Here is a 17,666-nt window from a genome sequence, read left to right as displayed (position 1 = left end):
TTAATCTGCAAAGTATTTTAACTACTTTCATATGGGAACTCAGATTATTGGTTAAATTTATTAATGAGGTCAGGGCTATGGTTTTAACCCTTATCTTTTACAGGAAAAATGTCCCATTATCACATTATTCCCCAAGTCCCAACCAGTCATCTTGAAATTGTCTATCAGTATTGAAAAAGTTCAGATGGATCTTTTTACTTGATAAAGAATAAGGATAACCTTTGAGGTCTAGGCCAGCTCTATATGTTTTATTTTACTTCTTGCAGTAGTACCCAGGACTCGGCCTGCTTTCCTTTCCTCTTCATGGCTGTCACCATCCATCCAGTGAAATTGTTTTCTCCAAAGGACTGATTTAGGGTCAGTTAAAATTCTCTGTTTCTTACTGTCCCTGAAGAGGTACATAGGTCTTTTTTTAAAATGAAAAATCTATTAGCTTATAATTATATGTACATAGATGCATATGTACTATATTAGTTAAAAAAGAAAAAAAAACTGCCATGAAGTTATAAAATGATAAACTCTCATAACTTACACTGTCATCTGGGAAATATTCAAGTTCCAACCAACCAAAGAGAAAAGACCTTGTTGAACATGTGGGATATTGAGTAGAGATTAAAAAAAGTCATGTCTCTATAGGAAGACTAAATTAGCTCTAGCCTAAAGGCTAGAGTACCAACTTTAACAAAGCTTAAAAATAAGACTTCAGACAATCAAGATGATGCCTAAGTAACATAATTGTATGCCAGATAAAAAGTGTAACACTACTGAAAGGAAGAAAAGAAAAACCCAGACAGGAAATTGCCCAAGACTGGGAAAAAGAGTAACAGGAAAGGAGTAGTGATAAAAAATATAATTCATACAAGGCTGGAAATAATTTGTGTTTCAACTAGCATGATGAAAAGTTCTTTTATTACATGGATTTTGAGTCTTAAGCAAGTATTATCAGAGTGGGGTTGGGAGTGGACTTGGGGGATGATTGGGAAAGCTGTTCTGAATCTGCCCTAACAATGCTCAGATCAGGACTTGAAGAGACAACACTGATTCCAAATACCTTAACTGTATTCAAGTGTGGGAAAACTCAAAATTTAAAGAACTACAATGAAATCTAGCACCCAAAATGTAAAATCCACAATGATCAGCATCTAATAAAAAATTAGTGGGCAAGCAAAAAAGGAAAGAAAATATAATCCATAGTCATGAGAAGCTTCATTCAGTAGAAAAATAGAATAATAGATGATAGCTTTAATATATAACCTACCATAAATACACTCATTATACTTGAGTAGATGTGAAATCATTGTAATGATGAAGAGAGAAAAGGAAGGTTTTGAAAAGACCTAAGTAGAACTAGAAAATGAAAATATCTGAAAAAATACACAGTGAATAGAATTTAAACACTAGATAATGGGAAAAAATACTAATGAACTTAAAAGACATAGCTGTTCAAGTTATCCAAAATGGAATATGAAGAAAAAGGAATGAATAAAAAGCATAAATTTTGTTTCACATGAATTCTTGTGTTTTATCATCAAGCCCTCTTAACATGTATATAAGAAAGTTTCCCTGGAGGAGGTAGGAGGAAGATAGAGAAATATTTGAAAAAATAATGTGCAAGTTTTCCAAATATGATGAAAAGAACAAGAGATCCAAGCAGCTTAACCAACTCCTTTCTAGGAGAAGAAACATGGAAAAAATAAAACGGTAACATACCATAATTAAAAAGATAATCTTATAATTGATTAGTAAATGACCAGAGGAACAAAAATAATGAGAGCACACTTTTCATCAGAAAACATATATTCAAGAAGACAATGTTTGCAGTATCTTTCAAGAATGAAAATAGACAAGACTTTTAGCTAAATGAATGCTGAGAGAATTCATCCCTAGTAGATCTGTACTAAAAGATTCAAAAAAGTTTTTCAGACAGAAAATGGTGATAGAAATTTAGATCTATAGATATAGCACAAGAAATGGAAAATATATAAACTTAGAAAACATTTCCTCATTTTAAAACAGGTGATTAAAGGAAATGAGTAGGAAGGATAACATAAAAATAATGTATGATGATAATAGCAACAAGATGGGAAGAAAACTGGAAGTTTTACATTCAGAAATATCTTAGTGTATAAAATGGGCTTAACAGGGAAGCCACAGGATGATTCTCTTCTTGTCCAGGGAGTTTTGCCCATGAAAGGAGGAGGGGGGAACACAGGCCCAAATATTCTTCAAGCCAAGGGTATCCAAGGCCCTCTTCATTTTGAAGGGACACTGAACCTGTCAGGAGCTACAAATGATTGGTCAAAATGACTATGAGCACTTAACCTATATTTTTGCTATGTGAAGTACTGATATGTTAGCTTAACTAAAAGGAAAAAAAGGCTTTCTCCTTAGAAGGGAAGCATTCTTCCTTCCTCTTGCAGGGAAGTAAGGGGGCAGTCATGCAGCTGCTGGAGGCAGGCAGCCTTGTTTTGAATCCTGGATCCTAGGTCTAGCTGAATGTCAGTGGACTGGTGACCTGAGCTGCAAATGTTGTCTCATAAAGGATTAACATGACAAACATCAGAAACAATGAAGTTTAGTTTAGCTTATCATGGTAGCTGACAGTAAGTCCTCTATGAACAGATGTAGTTATTTTCATCAATATTGTCAGTTATCTTTATATATCTGAGATTAAAAATTAGTGGGGGGATATAAATAGGTGTGTGTGTGTGTGTGTGTGTGTGTGTGTGTGTTCCTTTCAAGCTAAGAGACTTTTTTACTCCCTTTGGTAATTCCTCAAAATATTTATACTCATTTCCCTCAATAATTATTCCTTTTATGTATACTCTGCTTTACTGATTTTGGGGCCTGTCTTCTCTCATTCGGACTTTAGAGTTGTTTATCCTTTCACATGTAATTTTTTTTATCCCAATTTCTGTATTTTTAATATTCTAGCAGATATTCAATTTGTTTTTCTTTTTCTAGGCTTTATTAACAAAGATGCTTAGGAAAAAGATTCTAAAATTTTAGAAATAAGATTGGTTGTGTTGCAGGCATGTGGAAGAAAAACTTTTAATAAAAGGACTTTTATGTTTTTGAGTTGAATTTTACAATTTTTGTTATCTCTGTTGTAATGAATGTCCTTGGTAATACCAACATAAGATAATAGTAATAATAATATATATGAGCCTTCCTTAATGTAATTTTATTTTTCTTTTAAGGAATTATCAGTTTATTTTTTTTTTCTTATTTAGAAATAATTATACTGCCATTTTGCAACTATAAAACTAAAATAGTCTTAAGTTTATAGATCAAGTAAAAGGGAGAAAAGCAAATCTATCATCTAATTTTAGATTATACACATATTATTAAATCTTTGTAGCGTGGGACAAAGATATTTTGGTATAGATTGAAAGCTATCTTTCCTGAAAGAAGAATGATGAATCCGAGAATACAGCTTCACTTTAAAAATGTGTGCCAGTGTTTATTTAGAATCCCTTCTGTTTTATTAGAGACAGGAACAGTCATTTCACCAGCAGGAATTATGTGTGCTCTCAATACAAGTTTACTACCCATACAATTGTTGTCCATTGTAGACATTTTGGATCCAAAGAAGGAATCCAAATGAGAAGAAGCCTCCATACCCTGATAATTCATTTAAGTTCCATTCAACTATGAGAGCTTTCACGGGAAGAGAAGTTGCTAGTCCTCCTGGCTGGCCCTATGTTTATTTCAGTGCTCTAAAGAACTCTGTATGCTGGGCAACTGTGCTTGGTTGTGTCAGGCTGCTGGACAAGAGTTGATGCTCACAGCACCGCTGACCAAGGCTGCTTTACTGAAGCTCACTGGGCGCCCATCAATCACAAAGTGGCGGATGCAGCCTGTGAAGGGTTTTCCGGGGGCCAAGCGTGGTGTCAGTAGTGACTCTGAAAAGAGAAAGAAAGCAAAATTTGCAATGGAGGTATTCCAAGCCCAATTATAACTTCCTGGTAGAGGATAAAAATAATAATTGCTCAGATCATCAAAATGATTTGTATGTTAAAAATGGAATATAGTTAGGATTGACTCTCAGGAACATCATCTGCTTCTGAAGTAATATGAACATATGGTAATTTTATTGTTTTGCCTGGCTTTCCGTAATCAAATTTCTGTGTATATTGTAGCTATCTTCCAAAGTGAAAATTTACCATTTACACAAAGCTTCAGCTGTGAATTTTCATAATCTACCTATGCTTTTTAAAGTTAATTTCACCTGGGCTTCAATTATTTTCTCTGCTTTTTGAGAAGGGGGAAAGAAATTTTAGATTCCACACTACTTTGGGACATAATGTTAATTCATCTCATTACTCTTCATCTTTGAGCTATTTTTTGCCAAGCTCATGAAATATAATGAGAAAATAATGAATTCAAATAAACTAAAATTTAATTTTCCTGAGTTCAGGGCTTAAGAACTATAAATAGGGTAGTGATAACTAGCCTAGTCTTTGTGTGAGCACAGGTACCCTGTGGTATGCCAGGCAGACTCTCTCTCCTTATCTTAATTAGACATAGAAGAAGCCTATGTTTATTAATTGTACAGACATGGTTAAATGTGTTGGGATGATATCAAAATAATATAAAGCAATTTAGAGAGCTTAGAAGTATCACAAAATTAAAATCTATTTAGTCAAAGCTTCTTAGGTACAAACAACTATGTGAGCAATAACAGATAAAAGATGGAAAACACTTAGAAATCAGTAACTTGAAAAAGAACATAAAATAGGACAGCAAATTAAACATCAAGCAGCTGTAATAAATTTTCTAAGCAATGAAGAGTTATAATGTACAGAAGTTGTGTACTGAAAATAAATCACAGAAATAGCATTTCATATTTATAATGATAATCACTGAGTTTTAGATTTGGAAGGGGCCTGAGAGATCAGTTCCCTTTATTTGCCTCAAGATTAGTATGAAAAAAATATATTCTTCAAGTCTGCTTATTATATTTCATCCGAATAAAAATGAGTGAATAGGAAAGATTATAAGGAGTAGAAACATCTAATGCTTTGGCCCACATTGTAGACTATATTTAGAACATGGGTTTTGATTCTGCCCACGTTTTCCACACTTTGGTTCATGGAAGAAATCATGTGGAGAAAATAATTGATACAGCAATTATGGTTTGCATAACATACCACACAATTAATTGTAAGTAGTGACATAAAGGTTCCTCAGGACCCTAAGTAATTGATAAAGTCAATGCATGTTTTTAAGAGGGAACATTTTCAATTTCCCATGACTATATAAAGAAGAATTCATAAAAGAAAAGTGAATGGTTAGATCCATGTGTGGGCTCCATTAACTTAAAAGTTTTTTCTAATTTTCAACTTTAATTTTTAAATTATCATACAATGAAGTTGACTCTTTTTGTATAGTAGTTTTATGAATTTTATTCATTATTTTTTTGGTGGTAGAAATAATGAGTCAGCAGAGTTCTGAGTGGTATGACTGACTGGGATTCCAAGAGAATTCAAGGTACATAGGGGTTTTATTAATGCCCAGGTTTCTGATGTGATTTCAATAGAATTAATATGGAATAGCTCAAAAGGATATAATTAATTACATTTAGCTTAAATTATAATTGCTTTTGTTCTATGCTTGCTGGCATGTTTCCTAGATAGAATTAAAAGCTGCATTGTGGCAGTGGGCTGGTGGTTAGAACACCCTACCCTGCTAGTTCCTGTGTGTTGGTTCATTAGCTAAAATTTGCTATTATGTTTTGGATAGGCTGAATTTGATGTTAGCTACATCTTGTCCACCCAGTCTGTAGAGCTTAATGGAAGCAGTGTGTGATGGATGCTAGCATCAGATTGTAAAAACAAACCAACAAAAATCAAAGAGAAATATTTGTTTGAATGATGGGTAAGCACTTGGGGTACAGAGGGAAGAACAAATACTGTAACTTCCAGGATGAAAGCCTATGCTTGTTTTATCCACATCCTGGGGGCCTAGCACAATGCTTATTAGACCCTCCATAAGGCTCTGTGTTGAGTGAAGTCATGGTCCTTGGCAGCAAGGGGTGTACTGCTTAGCTTTGACAGCATTTTGTGATAATGCTACAACACTGGTATGCATACACATCCTCAGGAGATGGGCATGTGTAAATAAAAGCCCAAGCTGAATCCTAAAGGTCAGTAAGGAATTAGGTTGGGGAGGTGGGGAGTGGGAGAAGCTGTTCTCTATAAAGGTACTAGAGGAAGAAAGAAAGAACAATATTTTTCAGAAACTGTAGCCCTGTGTACTTGTGCAAAAGCCTGGAGCTAAGAGAGCACCATTGAAAATTTAGGAAACTTCAAGTCCCAGAAGGTATGGGGAGATCCCAGAGGTAGGTGGAAGGTGAGGACAGATGATCAGGGACCTTGCTTGTTATGCTGAATTTGATCCTGTGGACCCTTAGGAACCTGTGAAATATTTTAAACTACATTGTAATTTTTAGGAAGGAAGCAATACTCAGAAATATAAGGAAGGATGTGAGACATTTTTCACACTCCATCTGCATGAAGTGAAGTAGAGACCTTTGCTGAATTCCTTTCAGAACCAAAGCCAGGAACAGGACAACAGAACTAGGGAATGGCAATGGGAGGTGGGTAGGGAAGTGAAAGAAAGGAAAGGTTGCTTTGTGAGGGTCTTAAGTATTTCTTTTGATCCCTGATTTACTATCATTGTTAAAATTGACCTTTGAAATATTTGCATTACAAAGGAGAGGAGTACTTAATTACTACTATTTTGGGGGACCCAAGTTGAGATGCTTTATTTGATCTATGCTTTTTCATTCTCTTGGCTGTCTTGATGTGGGGAAATCTAAAATAATCTAGTTAGGAGACTATTAAAATCTCCACCAAATTCCAGATGCAGAAATTATATATATTCTATTCCTAAAAGCTTTCAGTCTTTTCAAGGTAGTGAAATGTGTAAAAACAACAATCACATTCAACATAAGGACATGGTCCCTGCTCTAGAGGTTTAAAATGATTGTGTGTGGGGGAGTGGTATAAGTATGCTTTTATCACTGTCCTGAATTATATGCCATTCTTGGCAGAAGACAAGGTGATGCTAATGATGATGTTTATAGAATTGCAGCTGGGAACCTCTCCTAGGGAACAAGAACAACATAACTTATGGTCTGCAGCTGTTTTCACAATTTAGACTAATCCTGGATGGGGTGGGGTGGGGTACTCCACATTTTTTCCTTTTATAGAAGGGGAACAATTAATAGCAAAATTTTAATCCTCAAGGTTTTCAGATCTTAGAGCAGTATTAGAAAATGAGGGTTTTTTTTGGTGTTAGGGATAAAATAGAGGTTCAATGTGTGTTTGTGTATATGTAGGATATGTAAAAGGAGACAAAAAATAAGCAAAAACATCAAGATGTGAGTAATATTTGTTGGCTATAACACCAGTTCTTATGTGCTTCTTGGATAAGAAATCACAATTTTCTGTTTGCTTTTCCTATTAGAGGACATAAAATCCTTTGAGTTATTAGGTGAATTATGAAAACACATGGCTTACTTCTTAATATCATAATTAAAATCATAAGAACTTACTATTTTTTTTATTTGGAAACTTATTTGTTTTAAACAATGCTTACCTGGAACACCTCCAACAAACACAGGCTCCCTGTGATCAACTGGTTTTGGATTCAGGGGTCCAACCACATGGTTCACTTCAGAGTCAACATCCAGCTGAACCACATTTGAATCTCTAATAACTGAAATACAGTGAAATATTGGGCAAAGACTGGTCATAAATGGAACTAGAGTGAGAATGAAGAGAATAATTTATCACAACAATGATTTTATTTATTCCAGAATAATACCCTACACTTTCTCCTATATCAGTAAGATGTCAATATATTAAGTCTAACAATGTCTAACTGAGCAATCACTAAAATTTTCCTTCAAAAGGGAAAATATTTAGGATACTCTTGCGCTACTTTTTTGCTTCATAAGTTATTATGTAAACAACTCCACTATTTTGGCAACATTTATATTTCAAATCATATGTGTATTCAATATACACAATTATATAATAACACTTCTCTTGGTCACGTTTAGATTATCATCCATCGTCGTCATGCATATCACATAAATTCTGCCAGGCCATCATTTCTCAGGTGGGTGTGCAGGCTCATCTTTGTAAAGGACACCCAGGACACCTGTATTTTCTCACCTGTTATTCTGTGCCATCTGCCATCACAGAGACTCTGCTTGGGTGTCACTGAGGTAGAAAAGTCTCTGATGCCATTGTTGACTTTCACTATGACCTACAAAAGAGAGGTGACTTATATAATTTAGTTTAATTTCTCCTTGTCATTGTAAAACTGAATTTCTTGAAGCAATACTTAAACAAAAATCCACCCAAGGAAACAATACTCTTTAACAAATATCCACACATGAGTAACTTTGCAATTTGAACACAAGGGGTCACTCTTTGGTAGGCAATAGAAATAGTTTAAACTGGGAGTGCTCCATGGAGAGACAGCAAAATAATCACAAGGGAGAAAAGATGGGGAGAGAGGAATGATAGGAAATGCAATTGAATAAATTCCTTTAATTTCTCAAGATAGAATGTGTTATACAAAGAAGTTCAAAATATTGTTGAAGATTATGGGCCTTAAAGCCAGACTGCCTGACTCCCATCTAACTTACTGTCTGCATCGGTTTTCTCTTTGTAAAATAAGAGTGATAATATTACCTACAGCCTAGAGATATTGGGAAGATTAGATGAGTAAATCCATATAAAGCATCTTGAATAATCCCTGACATGTAGTAAATACCATGTCTGGAGAAATTCTATTTTTATACCGTTTAATAAAATATACTAGAATCCAAATAAAAATCAGTTACATTAAGTTTGAGAGGCATAATATAAATATATCTTTTCCTTAATATTTATTTGAATACCTTCATAAGTAGTATTTTAGTAGTGTTTAATTGTAACAATTAAAATTTATAGTAACAGAATAATATATATGTCTAGATATATATACATGTATCTTTGATGTATATTATCTGATAAACATTTATAGATATTCAGGAAGATAGATGTCTTTGTGTTGTTGATTTTGATAATTGGGTTTTTTTTTGCTTTAATTTGCTGAAAAAAAAAAAAGACAATTCATTGGTTAAAACTCTGTGCTGTGATTGATGATCTTTTTTTCCTGAAACCTTTGCCGTAATTTCCTGACTTTGTTCTAATCAGATGAATCCCAACATATCAATGTGAATTCTAATGTTTCCTACGTTTAAATTTCATGTTACAGCTTTCTGGTTTTTATTGATTGATAAGATAAAATAATTATGTGAAATAAATCTGCTTTAGATCAGAATGCAAGGTTAAATGAGACAGACTGTTAAATTTTTCAAAAAGATGTTACCTGCCCATTTTTCATGTGGACATTTAGGTACTCCCCATTGACACTGTGGCCATGGACAAGCGTTCCAGAGTTGCTTCTGGGACGAACTTCAAATGCAATTTCAAACTTCAATCCAATGTTGAAAGACTCATCTGTGGAGAGAAATACTATAAGACTCAAGAACAGCAAAATAAAATTTGTAACTCTGGCATGATTTTATAATTATATATTTTTGCAACTAGTTTCAAAAATTCATTGCATTTCTCAACAGGTAAGTAGAAAAGGCTATTTTCCAACACCACATAAAACTCAGGGGACTAATATAAATAACATATCACTCTTGTTGTGGAGCATGGAGGTGGGGCCAGCACACTAAAAATACTCTATGTGCTATGGAAGTTCAGGGGAAGAGAAATGAATTCCAACTAGCAACACCATTTACTATTTCAGGAGTGAGAAGGAGGACAGGACAATCTGGGCAGAGGAGGGAGCTTGGACCTAGCTACAGAGGATGGAACATGTAGACAGCATAGTGAAGCCCAGGGTGGCTGGATAGTCCCTGTAAGGGCAGAGGCAGGCATGGTGAGTGGGGATCCACACCTGGAAGAGCTCCAGTGCTCAAAGATGGAAGTTTGTTTTTATTTTGTGGTCACTTATCAAGGGAGATGACTTGACCAGATCTGTGTTTTGAAAGAATTCTTAAACAAAGAACTAACTTGTGCCAGTGCTGCAAAGCATTTCAGAGGAGAGAATGAGAGCAGAAAACGTATTTAGGAGCTGTTATTATGATGAACCCAAACAATTTTTATTAAGAATAGCTGTGTTCACTCCAAGAGGCTCATTGAACACATGGGCATCTTAATAGTGTCTGCTTGATGTGTCTCTTTATAAATCACTTTAATAATGTTCCAGCTATTAATGTTCATGGAAAAGAACATAAATTGTGTATTTGGCTATGAATTTCAAGCTGTCTACACCTTTAGATTTCTCACTGAAATTCAGGGAAGGGCTAAGAAATGTGTATTTTAGTAGGAGTAAAGCAGGTGGGACAGGGAAGGAAAGAAAACTTAGGAGCCAGACAAGGAGAGGAAAGATAAATGCTGGTTATTCTCTTGAACACTGTGGTAGTCTAAGAAAGCATACTTGCTGCATACTCTTTATTCAGGGGATGTACAGAGTACCTGAATGCCTTGAAATAGGAGACATGTGCTTTTATATCTTCTTCTATCCTCATTCCCAGCACCTATTCTGGTATCTTCCTCACACTCAGTGATTGTTATATAGAATGTTTGTGATTTTATTTATTGTGAAAACAATTATATTCCATCCTCTGGCAAGGCAACTTCCATACAGGGGGCACACAATAAAAACTGTTGAATGAATAAGCAAGAGAGTAATGACTGAGGAGAATAAAAACCCAGAAATAAGATATCTGAAGGATAGTGTCATCTACTAGTGTTGCAGGGCAGAGGGAGAAAGTGGAATTTTATTTAGTGGGAACAATGGTTCATGTTAAGAGGGAGTAGGGGAAGACTTTCAGGAGCAAGGTAACCAATACAGGAGCCAATACAGATCAGGTAATGGAACAGCACAGGAAATTCTAAAGATGTCAAGATGGCCAGCTTCGAGAAGATGGCAGGTGTGAAGAACCTGGGGAAGGTAGAGCAAACAGGTGGGAATTGCAAATTCGATTTAGAATAGTGGAAAGGAACCATGGTGGTTCTTGTAAAAAGAGGTTATTTTCTTTGGGGAGTTTTGCCTTATTTTAGTTTTTAATTTTTTGCCAGTGCTAGGGATTGAACCCTGTGTCTTGTGATGCTAGGCAAGTGTTCTACTAATGAGTCTAGTCTAATCTCCAGCCCCAAGTTTGGCATATTAAGTTTTTATCTGAGCCTGATATTCCCTCTTAGCCACCTCCAGGAAAAAGCATTCCATGATTCATGTTTTCAATCTAAGTTATTGGCTTAGTCCATTTTCTGTTGCTATAACAATACTTAAAATGGAGTGATTTATAAAGAACAGGGATTTATTTGGCTCAAAGCTCTGGGTGCTGGAAAGTTCCAGAACATAGTGGAAATGGAAAGGCAAGGGAAAGCATGCCTATGTGGAAGGGCAAAGGGGTATGTGTACAAAAGGGTGAGAGTGAGGGAGGGGAGGTGTTAGACTATAAAACAAACCACTGGCCATAATCAATTCAGTCCCTTAAGGGTGAGAATTCACCTCATGAGAAACGCATTAATCTTTTTTGGGGGGGGGGGTGGAGGGTGTACTGGGGGTTGAACTCAGGGGCATTTGACCACTGAGCCATATCCCCAGTCCTACTTTGTATTTTATTTAGAGACAGGGACTCACTGAGTGGCTTAGCACCTCAACATTGCCGAGGCTGGCTTTGAACTTGCCATTCTCCTGCCTCAGCCTCCTGAGCTGCTGGGATTACAGGTGTGCCCCATTGTGCTGGGCTGAAAAGCATTAATCTTTCTTAACGACCTAACCATCTCTTAAAGGCCCCAACATCTCTCAACACTGTTCCATTGGAGATTAAACGTTAACATGAGTTTAAGTGAAGGCAAACCACATTCAAGTCACAGCATTCATGTTACCTAGAACAACATATCCTCCTTCTGTTGAAAAATAAGTTCCTGTTTCCATTGGACCTTCAAAACAAGGGGTCACACTAAATGTCTGAGAAGCAGATGTGATGGAGGCCCCATTGAGCTGGAGATTGCTAAGACAGCCACTGAAACTGTAGACTGAGTTAATCTGAAAGAAGAAGACATTTCTTAAAATCTGTTTTCTCAACACTCACAGATGCCCCATGGGGAAGCAAAATGAGAGTTTAAGTCTTAAGAGAAATCAAGTAATTCCTTAATTATTTTAACTATCTGAACAATTAATAATTTTATGGGGAGTTGCTTTTTAACTAGTTTTTCGAGACTGGAATTTTGTATTTGATAACATCCGTTTATAGGAACTATGAAAAATTTTACATTTTACAAATTTATGTTAACTGAAATTTAGTTCTTCAATGTAGTCCTTTTATTGCTAAGCAACTTTTTAGAGATGAAATATTTTTGATTTTTAAACTATGAAAATAATGCTTATTTTCTCACTTCTTTTCTGGGTACCCATATTCCTCACACATTTACAAATTCCATATGTGAATGTGTGTTAAGAAATAAAATTATAGTTTACATAAACTATAATAAAATTATGGTTTACATAAACTATAATAAAATTATGGTTTACATAAACTATAATAAAATTATAGTTTATATAATGTCCTGAACCATTTTTAAAATAATAAAATGGAATATTACAATAATGGAATGACTTGCTTTCTGGTTTTGGTATCTCTTTATATTAAAAATATAGGTACTTGCTAAACAAATAAGATTCCCCATAAGATGCGATTTTCATGATAATTTGTACCTCTGGAACTTTTCATCTCACCTCTATTTTAAAATCAAGAGGTCACTCCTGACTTTGTATTGTACTGAGGCAGACAGACTGCCTGTGGGACAATACTCACTTTGAAGTTCCAACTTCAGCAAAACTGCAATTTTAGGAAAAAACTATGCTAGGTTTCCTGTGTGTGAAATGGGGGCCTGGATGAAGTGACCTTCCAGTCCTAAAGGTCAATGGTTTGGCTTAGCTCCATATGGCTTACCTGGACGTTCTTTACAGCCCTTCCAGGAGCCACTCCTCCCAAATAAATGGGACCTTTGATTTTCCAGGCAGCTCCAGAAGGAGGAAGACTTTCTTCTAGGACTCGGAGACCATCAATGATTAGTCGACCACTGCTCTTTTCCCGAATAAATATCACCTGGATAGAGAGAAAAAAAATAGTATATCTTAGGTAAATCCCAAGATGGAGGAAAAAGCTGTTCTATATCTGCTCCCAACTCGGAAGTTGAAACACCATGGGAAATCTGCAGAAAGTTCATAAAAAGGTGGCCATTTCTCTGAAGGTCAGGAGTTTTATCTTTTCCTCTGTTTAGTAGACTTCTGGCTATCTAGTTTTTGGAATGTCAGAAACTTCATCCTTTACTTTATTCTGTTTTGTTTTATATCATATGTCTTTATTGTGGATTGTCTCCAGTCCTTGCTTTATATATACATGGGTTTATTTTTCTGGCTCACCTTGGCTTCAGCACTTCATGTGTTAGCGGAAGTGATCTGTATATTTTCTGAGCCCTAGATAAGATGATTTAAAGCTACAGGCTTAATTTCTGAAAATAGATTATATTTAGCAGAGATCTATGTGAGGCTCTTTCCAGTTAACCAGCTCACATGGTCTCTCCTTCTCTAAAAGTTATTGTAACTAAATGTAATGCATCTTGTTCCCCCTCTGTGGCTTGACTTACAGATTTACTCACTTTAGTATCTTCCACAGCTATAAAAGCCTATAAAAGACATTCAATAATAATTGTTTAAATTAGAAACCTCTAGGCAGCGGGAAAAACTCAAGTAAAAAATTATTAGAAACCAAGCCTCCATTTATATTGGCTACTGAGTCTTTGGTTAAAATAATTATACGCATCCTTTGCCTGTCTTTAAAAAGTACATTTAAGAATTTTATAAGGAATTAATACATTTTTGAAATTGAACTCTGAGTGTAAAGCAGCAGAATTTTAAAAAGGTTATTTCTAGAGACCAATGGTGGAGTATCAGAGTCAATCTTTCAGACAGTGGTGTATATTTGCCATTAATGCTATTCTCTGCCTTCAACTTACATCATGCCATAATCCATCATTGTATTTCTCCTGGCTTCTAATCTTCAGTTTCTTGTGGCCAACATTAAACATGAAAACCAAGCGACCATGGGCCAAGAATAGAGTCATGAAGTCATTCTCTTCTTGATCGGAAACATAGAAAATCATACCATGGGAAGAACGAGTTTTCAGACTTATGGAAAACTGAGATCTGGTAAATGAAAAGAAAAAGCTTACCATTTGTAAAATGAGACTGTGCATAATCTTTCACTTCTAAAAGTAATATACCATAAGGAAGAATAAATAAGCAGCCATTCTATCTAGCCCAAGCAGCATTACTGCTGTTAGTTTTACTAATGAATATGGGGTAAGTGTGGTTAGTTCAAAAATGTAAATTCTTCTCTACTTCATTATATAGTAGTGACACATTCCACATTTATGGAAATGTTGTCTTATTGTATCTTGCTCTGACAATATGATTACAACTTAAGTAAAAATTCTATGTTAAAGAAGCTTATCTGTGTGGAAAAATACTAGTGATTATCAATATGCATGTAGAAATTTTTATAGAAATAATATTATTTGTGTACTATCCAAATTACATATTGAAAAATTTCCAAGTAAAAATGAATCAGGGTATATCATGCTTAAAAGCAGCCAACCCATTGTGTAGAAATGTGTATATAAAGAAAATTTTCTAGAAGTTTAGTTCCAAGTTTGTATAAGATATATTTATCAGTTGTTCTTTTACAAATAAAATAAACTTTATAACTTTATTTATAACTTCTAGTTTCATTAACTCTAAATTCTTCCTGAAGAATACAAAATACTGATTCTTTCTATTAGGTAAGTAGCAAATTAGAAGGATTTAGAGTTTTATTATTAGATGCATTCCCTGGTATAACTGATAGAAGTAGATGACATAAGAATATTTGTGTACTAAAGCTATAAAAATTGGTTTTCAATAATAGTAAATAGTTGGAGGCTTTTGGAATGCCGTGAAGAAATGATAGGTTTGAGACAGCTGGAGGGCCATGGACATATACAAGTATTTGTATTTTCAGTGTCTTTCCCAATTAACCTAGAAATTCAGGTGCATTCCCATTTACAATCTGAAGGCAATTTGTGTGGGGTAGTGAGGACGATACCAAGGTTAAATGATGAGTCATCTGAAACTTGCCCCCTTTTCCTGTCCTTGATTGTCCTTTCTTTTTGATCAAACATTGCAAACTCCTGGGAGAATGCTGTTTATGTATCTTTCATTTGGGGAAAATAGTCACAGAGAACATAATTTCTTGGAAAGCATGAATTACACTATTTAGAACACCCGTTGATGATAATCAGATTAAAGTGGCTCAGAAAGGAAAGATCATAGGAAAAAAGTTGATATGTGGCAAACAAAGATGGAGCGTGAGATTAAGTTTCTGGAAGCATAGAGTGTTACTTTACTTTTCACCAAAATCTCCTTTTAAATGTTCAAACTCTTGGCGGCTGTTGGCTGTCCCTCCATATTGATAGGCATGCTCTATTGCTTTAGGGCGATTGGAAAGGTGACAAAGAGAATCTCTGGGAACATTCTGCTCTATGAACTTCAGGCCAGCAGGATCCCATGAAGGTGCATCCTTACTTTTCTCTCCCTATAAAAGTAGAAAATAAACCAAATTAAGGTATAAAAGTGATACACTAGCAGCAAAAATTAATTTGTGATGTCCTCACCATTAATATCAATAATCAAATAATAAAGTAGGCATTTTTTATGCATTTTTCATTCATGAAATAGGAGGCACCTCTCTTCTCTCCCCCTACACCATACGTAAGTGATGGCAGTAGCTGCAGCAGTAACAACAAAAACATACCATGTTAACGAACCCACATGAGTTTGTGACAGTAAAGCAGAAATAAATTGAAGCTATAGAGATAACTATAATTTAAATTAAGTGCACATCCCAAGTAATAGTGAAAATGGAAAAGTGGCAATAAAATAATGTTGAGAAAATCAATAAAACCCTCACGTAGGCAACAATATCACCTTAACACACATTATTATTATTTATACATGCTATGTAAAAAGTTAAGATACTTAGCAACATCTTTAAAATACCTAATAATAGTGTTTTGGTGATAGGATATGTGGCAAAATCTGTGACAGAATAAATACAGCACAACCTAAACATTATATTGTGCTTTTCAAATTGTACTTCAGAGGTTAAAATTTAAAGTTTTAAAACTATAGGCCAATATTTAATGAATAGTCTTAATTTCTGAAGCAAAATAAAAGTAAATGTAAATAAACTCAATCATTTAATAATTTATTCACTTATTCAAGCAACCATCTATTATCAATGGTTAAAGTGGAGAGGAAAGAACCATTGTTTCGGCATGTCTTCCATGGGTGGTATGCAGTAGGAAACAGAAAAGTGAGAAATAATCCGTGTTTTTTAAAGAACTGAAAATCAATTTGGAGAAAGATAGATAATTAGCAATTGGAAAACAAATTTGTGCCAGATATAAAGGATACTAGGTGCTAGGAGTTGAGTTTTGTTTTTTAGGTGATAAGGAGGCACACAGGTTTTAAAAGCAAGGAATGGCCAGATGTGACCCACTCAGGAAGATAGCTTGCAGCAAAGGCTGGCCTGATAGGAGAGGGAATGTTTGTCATGGGGAGGACTGGAGAACACAGCAAGAAACAGGAGGAGAGACAGGGTTAGATGAGAAAAGACAATTTTATGCACATCCCCCCATCCCTAATTCCCATTGAAATGTTTGAAGAACTATTCACATAAAAATAAATCCACAGCTGTTCTGGAAATCTCAGAGGGTTTTCACCAGCAGAACAAAGTAATGTGAAATTTCTGGAAGCTATAATGCAGATTGGAACAGAGTGATAATGAAATGCCTAATCTCATATGAGAAAAAGTTAAAACCTCCAAAAAATTCAGTGCTCCAGCCAAATCCCAGAATTATTCTCAAAATTTTGGTATGGTGGCAGGTTAATTAAAGGGCAGATAGCTGTACCAGTGACTTTACCCTGGAACAATAGTTCTTCCAGTTGGGTTCTGGCAGTGAAGACTCGTGCAGTGGTGGTTAGGTTGGAGAAAGGGAGATAGGCCTCATAGATTCACACATCCTAAAGAAAAGCCCATTTGGTTCCCACTTTCCCCTCTTCCCTTCCAAACATAGCCATCAGAACTCAGAAACTGACTCGCTGCTACAAAAGCAAGGTTTCTCTCTTGGATGGAAGAAATATACCCAGTTATCAATAGCTTTTGGTTCAGGCCTCACCTACATGTAATAGCCATAGTTTCAAGCCATAAATTGCAGAATGAGCTAGAGTGGGCCTACAGGGAGACTTTCTCCCCATCTATATATCTTGAGAAATTTTTTCCATACCCTATGCTGTTTTCCAATCCTAGTAGAATATATTAATGGGAAATATGTCCACCTTTGTTTCATTGAGGGGCCCAGCCTTGACATGTTTTGCACAGGGCCTGGAGGGTAGGGGTGAGAGTATGGGTTTGGTAGGGATTGTGGACTTCCCCCAACTCTGGGTCCTCTCTATTTTCTCTGTCTTGGTAGAGAAGA

General features: G+C 35.4%; 1 protein-coding gene across 3 annotated transcripts in view; it reads right to left on the bottom strand.

Moving 5' to 3' along the window:
- Positions 1 to 3,437: 3,437 nt before the first annotated feature.
- The window catches only part of Lama4 (laminin subunit alpha 4), a 134,506-nt gene continuing 120,277 nt past the window's right edge, over positions 3,438 to 17,666 (bottom strand). For all 3 annotated transcript variants that reach the window (XM_076858335.2, XM_076858336.2, XM_076858337.2), the window contains 8 exons: positions 15,534 to 15,721; positions 14,106 to 14,295; positions 13,040 to 13,195; positions 11,973 to 12,132; positions 9,394 to 9,524; positions 8,187 to 8,280; positions 7,606 to 7,725; positions 3,438 to 3,905 (listed from right to left, as the gene is read on the bottom strand). In XM_076858335.2, coding sequence (XP_076714450.2) covers positions 3,760 to 3,905; positions 7,606 to 7,725; positions 8,187 to 8,280; positions 9,394 to 9,524; positions 11,973 to 12,132; positions 13,040 to 13,195; positions 14,106 to 14,295; positions 15,534 to 15,721 — 1,185 coding nt within the window. In that variant the 3' untranslated portion in view covers positions 3,438 to 3,759. The remainder of the gene's footprint in view (positions 3,906 to 7,605; positions 7,726 to 8,186; positions 8,281 to 9,393; positions 9,525 to 11,972; positions 12,133 to 13,039; positions 13,196 to 14,105; positions 14,296 to 15,533; positions 15,722 to 17,666) is intronic.

The sequence above is a fragment of the Callospermophilus lateralis genome, chromosome 6 (assembly GCF_048772815.1).
Source record: "Callospermophilus lateralis isolate mCalLat2 chromosome 6, mCalLat2.hap1, whole genome shotgun sequence".
Classification (NCBI taxonomy): Eukaryota; Metazoa; Chordata; class Mammalia; order Rodentia; family Sciuridae; genus Callospermophilus; species Callospermophilus lateralis.
This window is presented reverse-complemented; position numbering and strand designations above follow the sequence as displayed.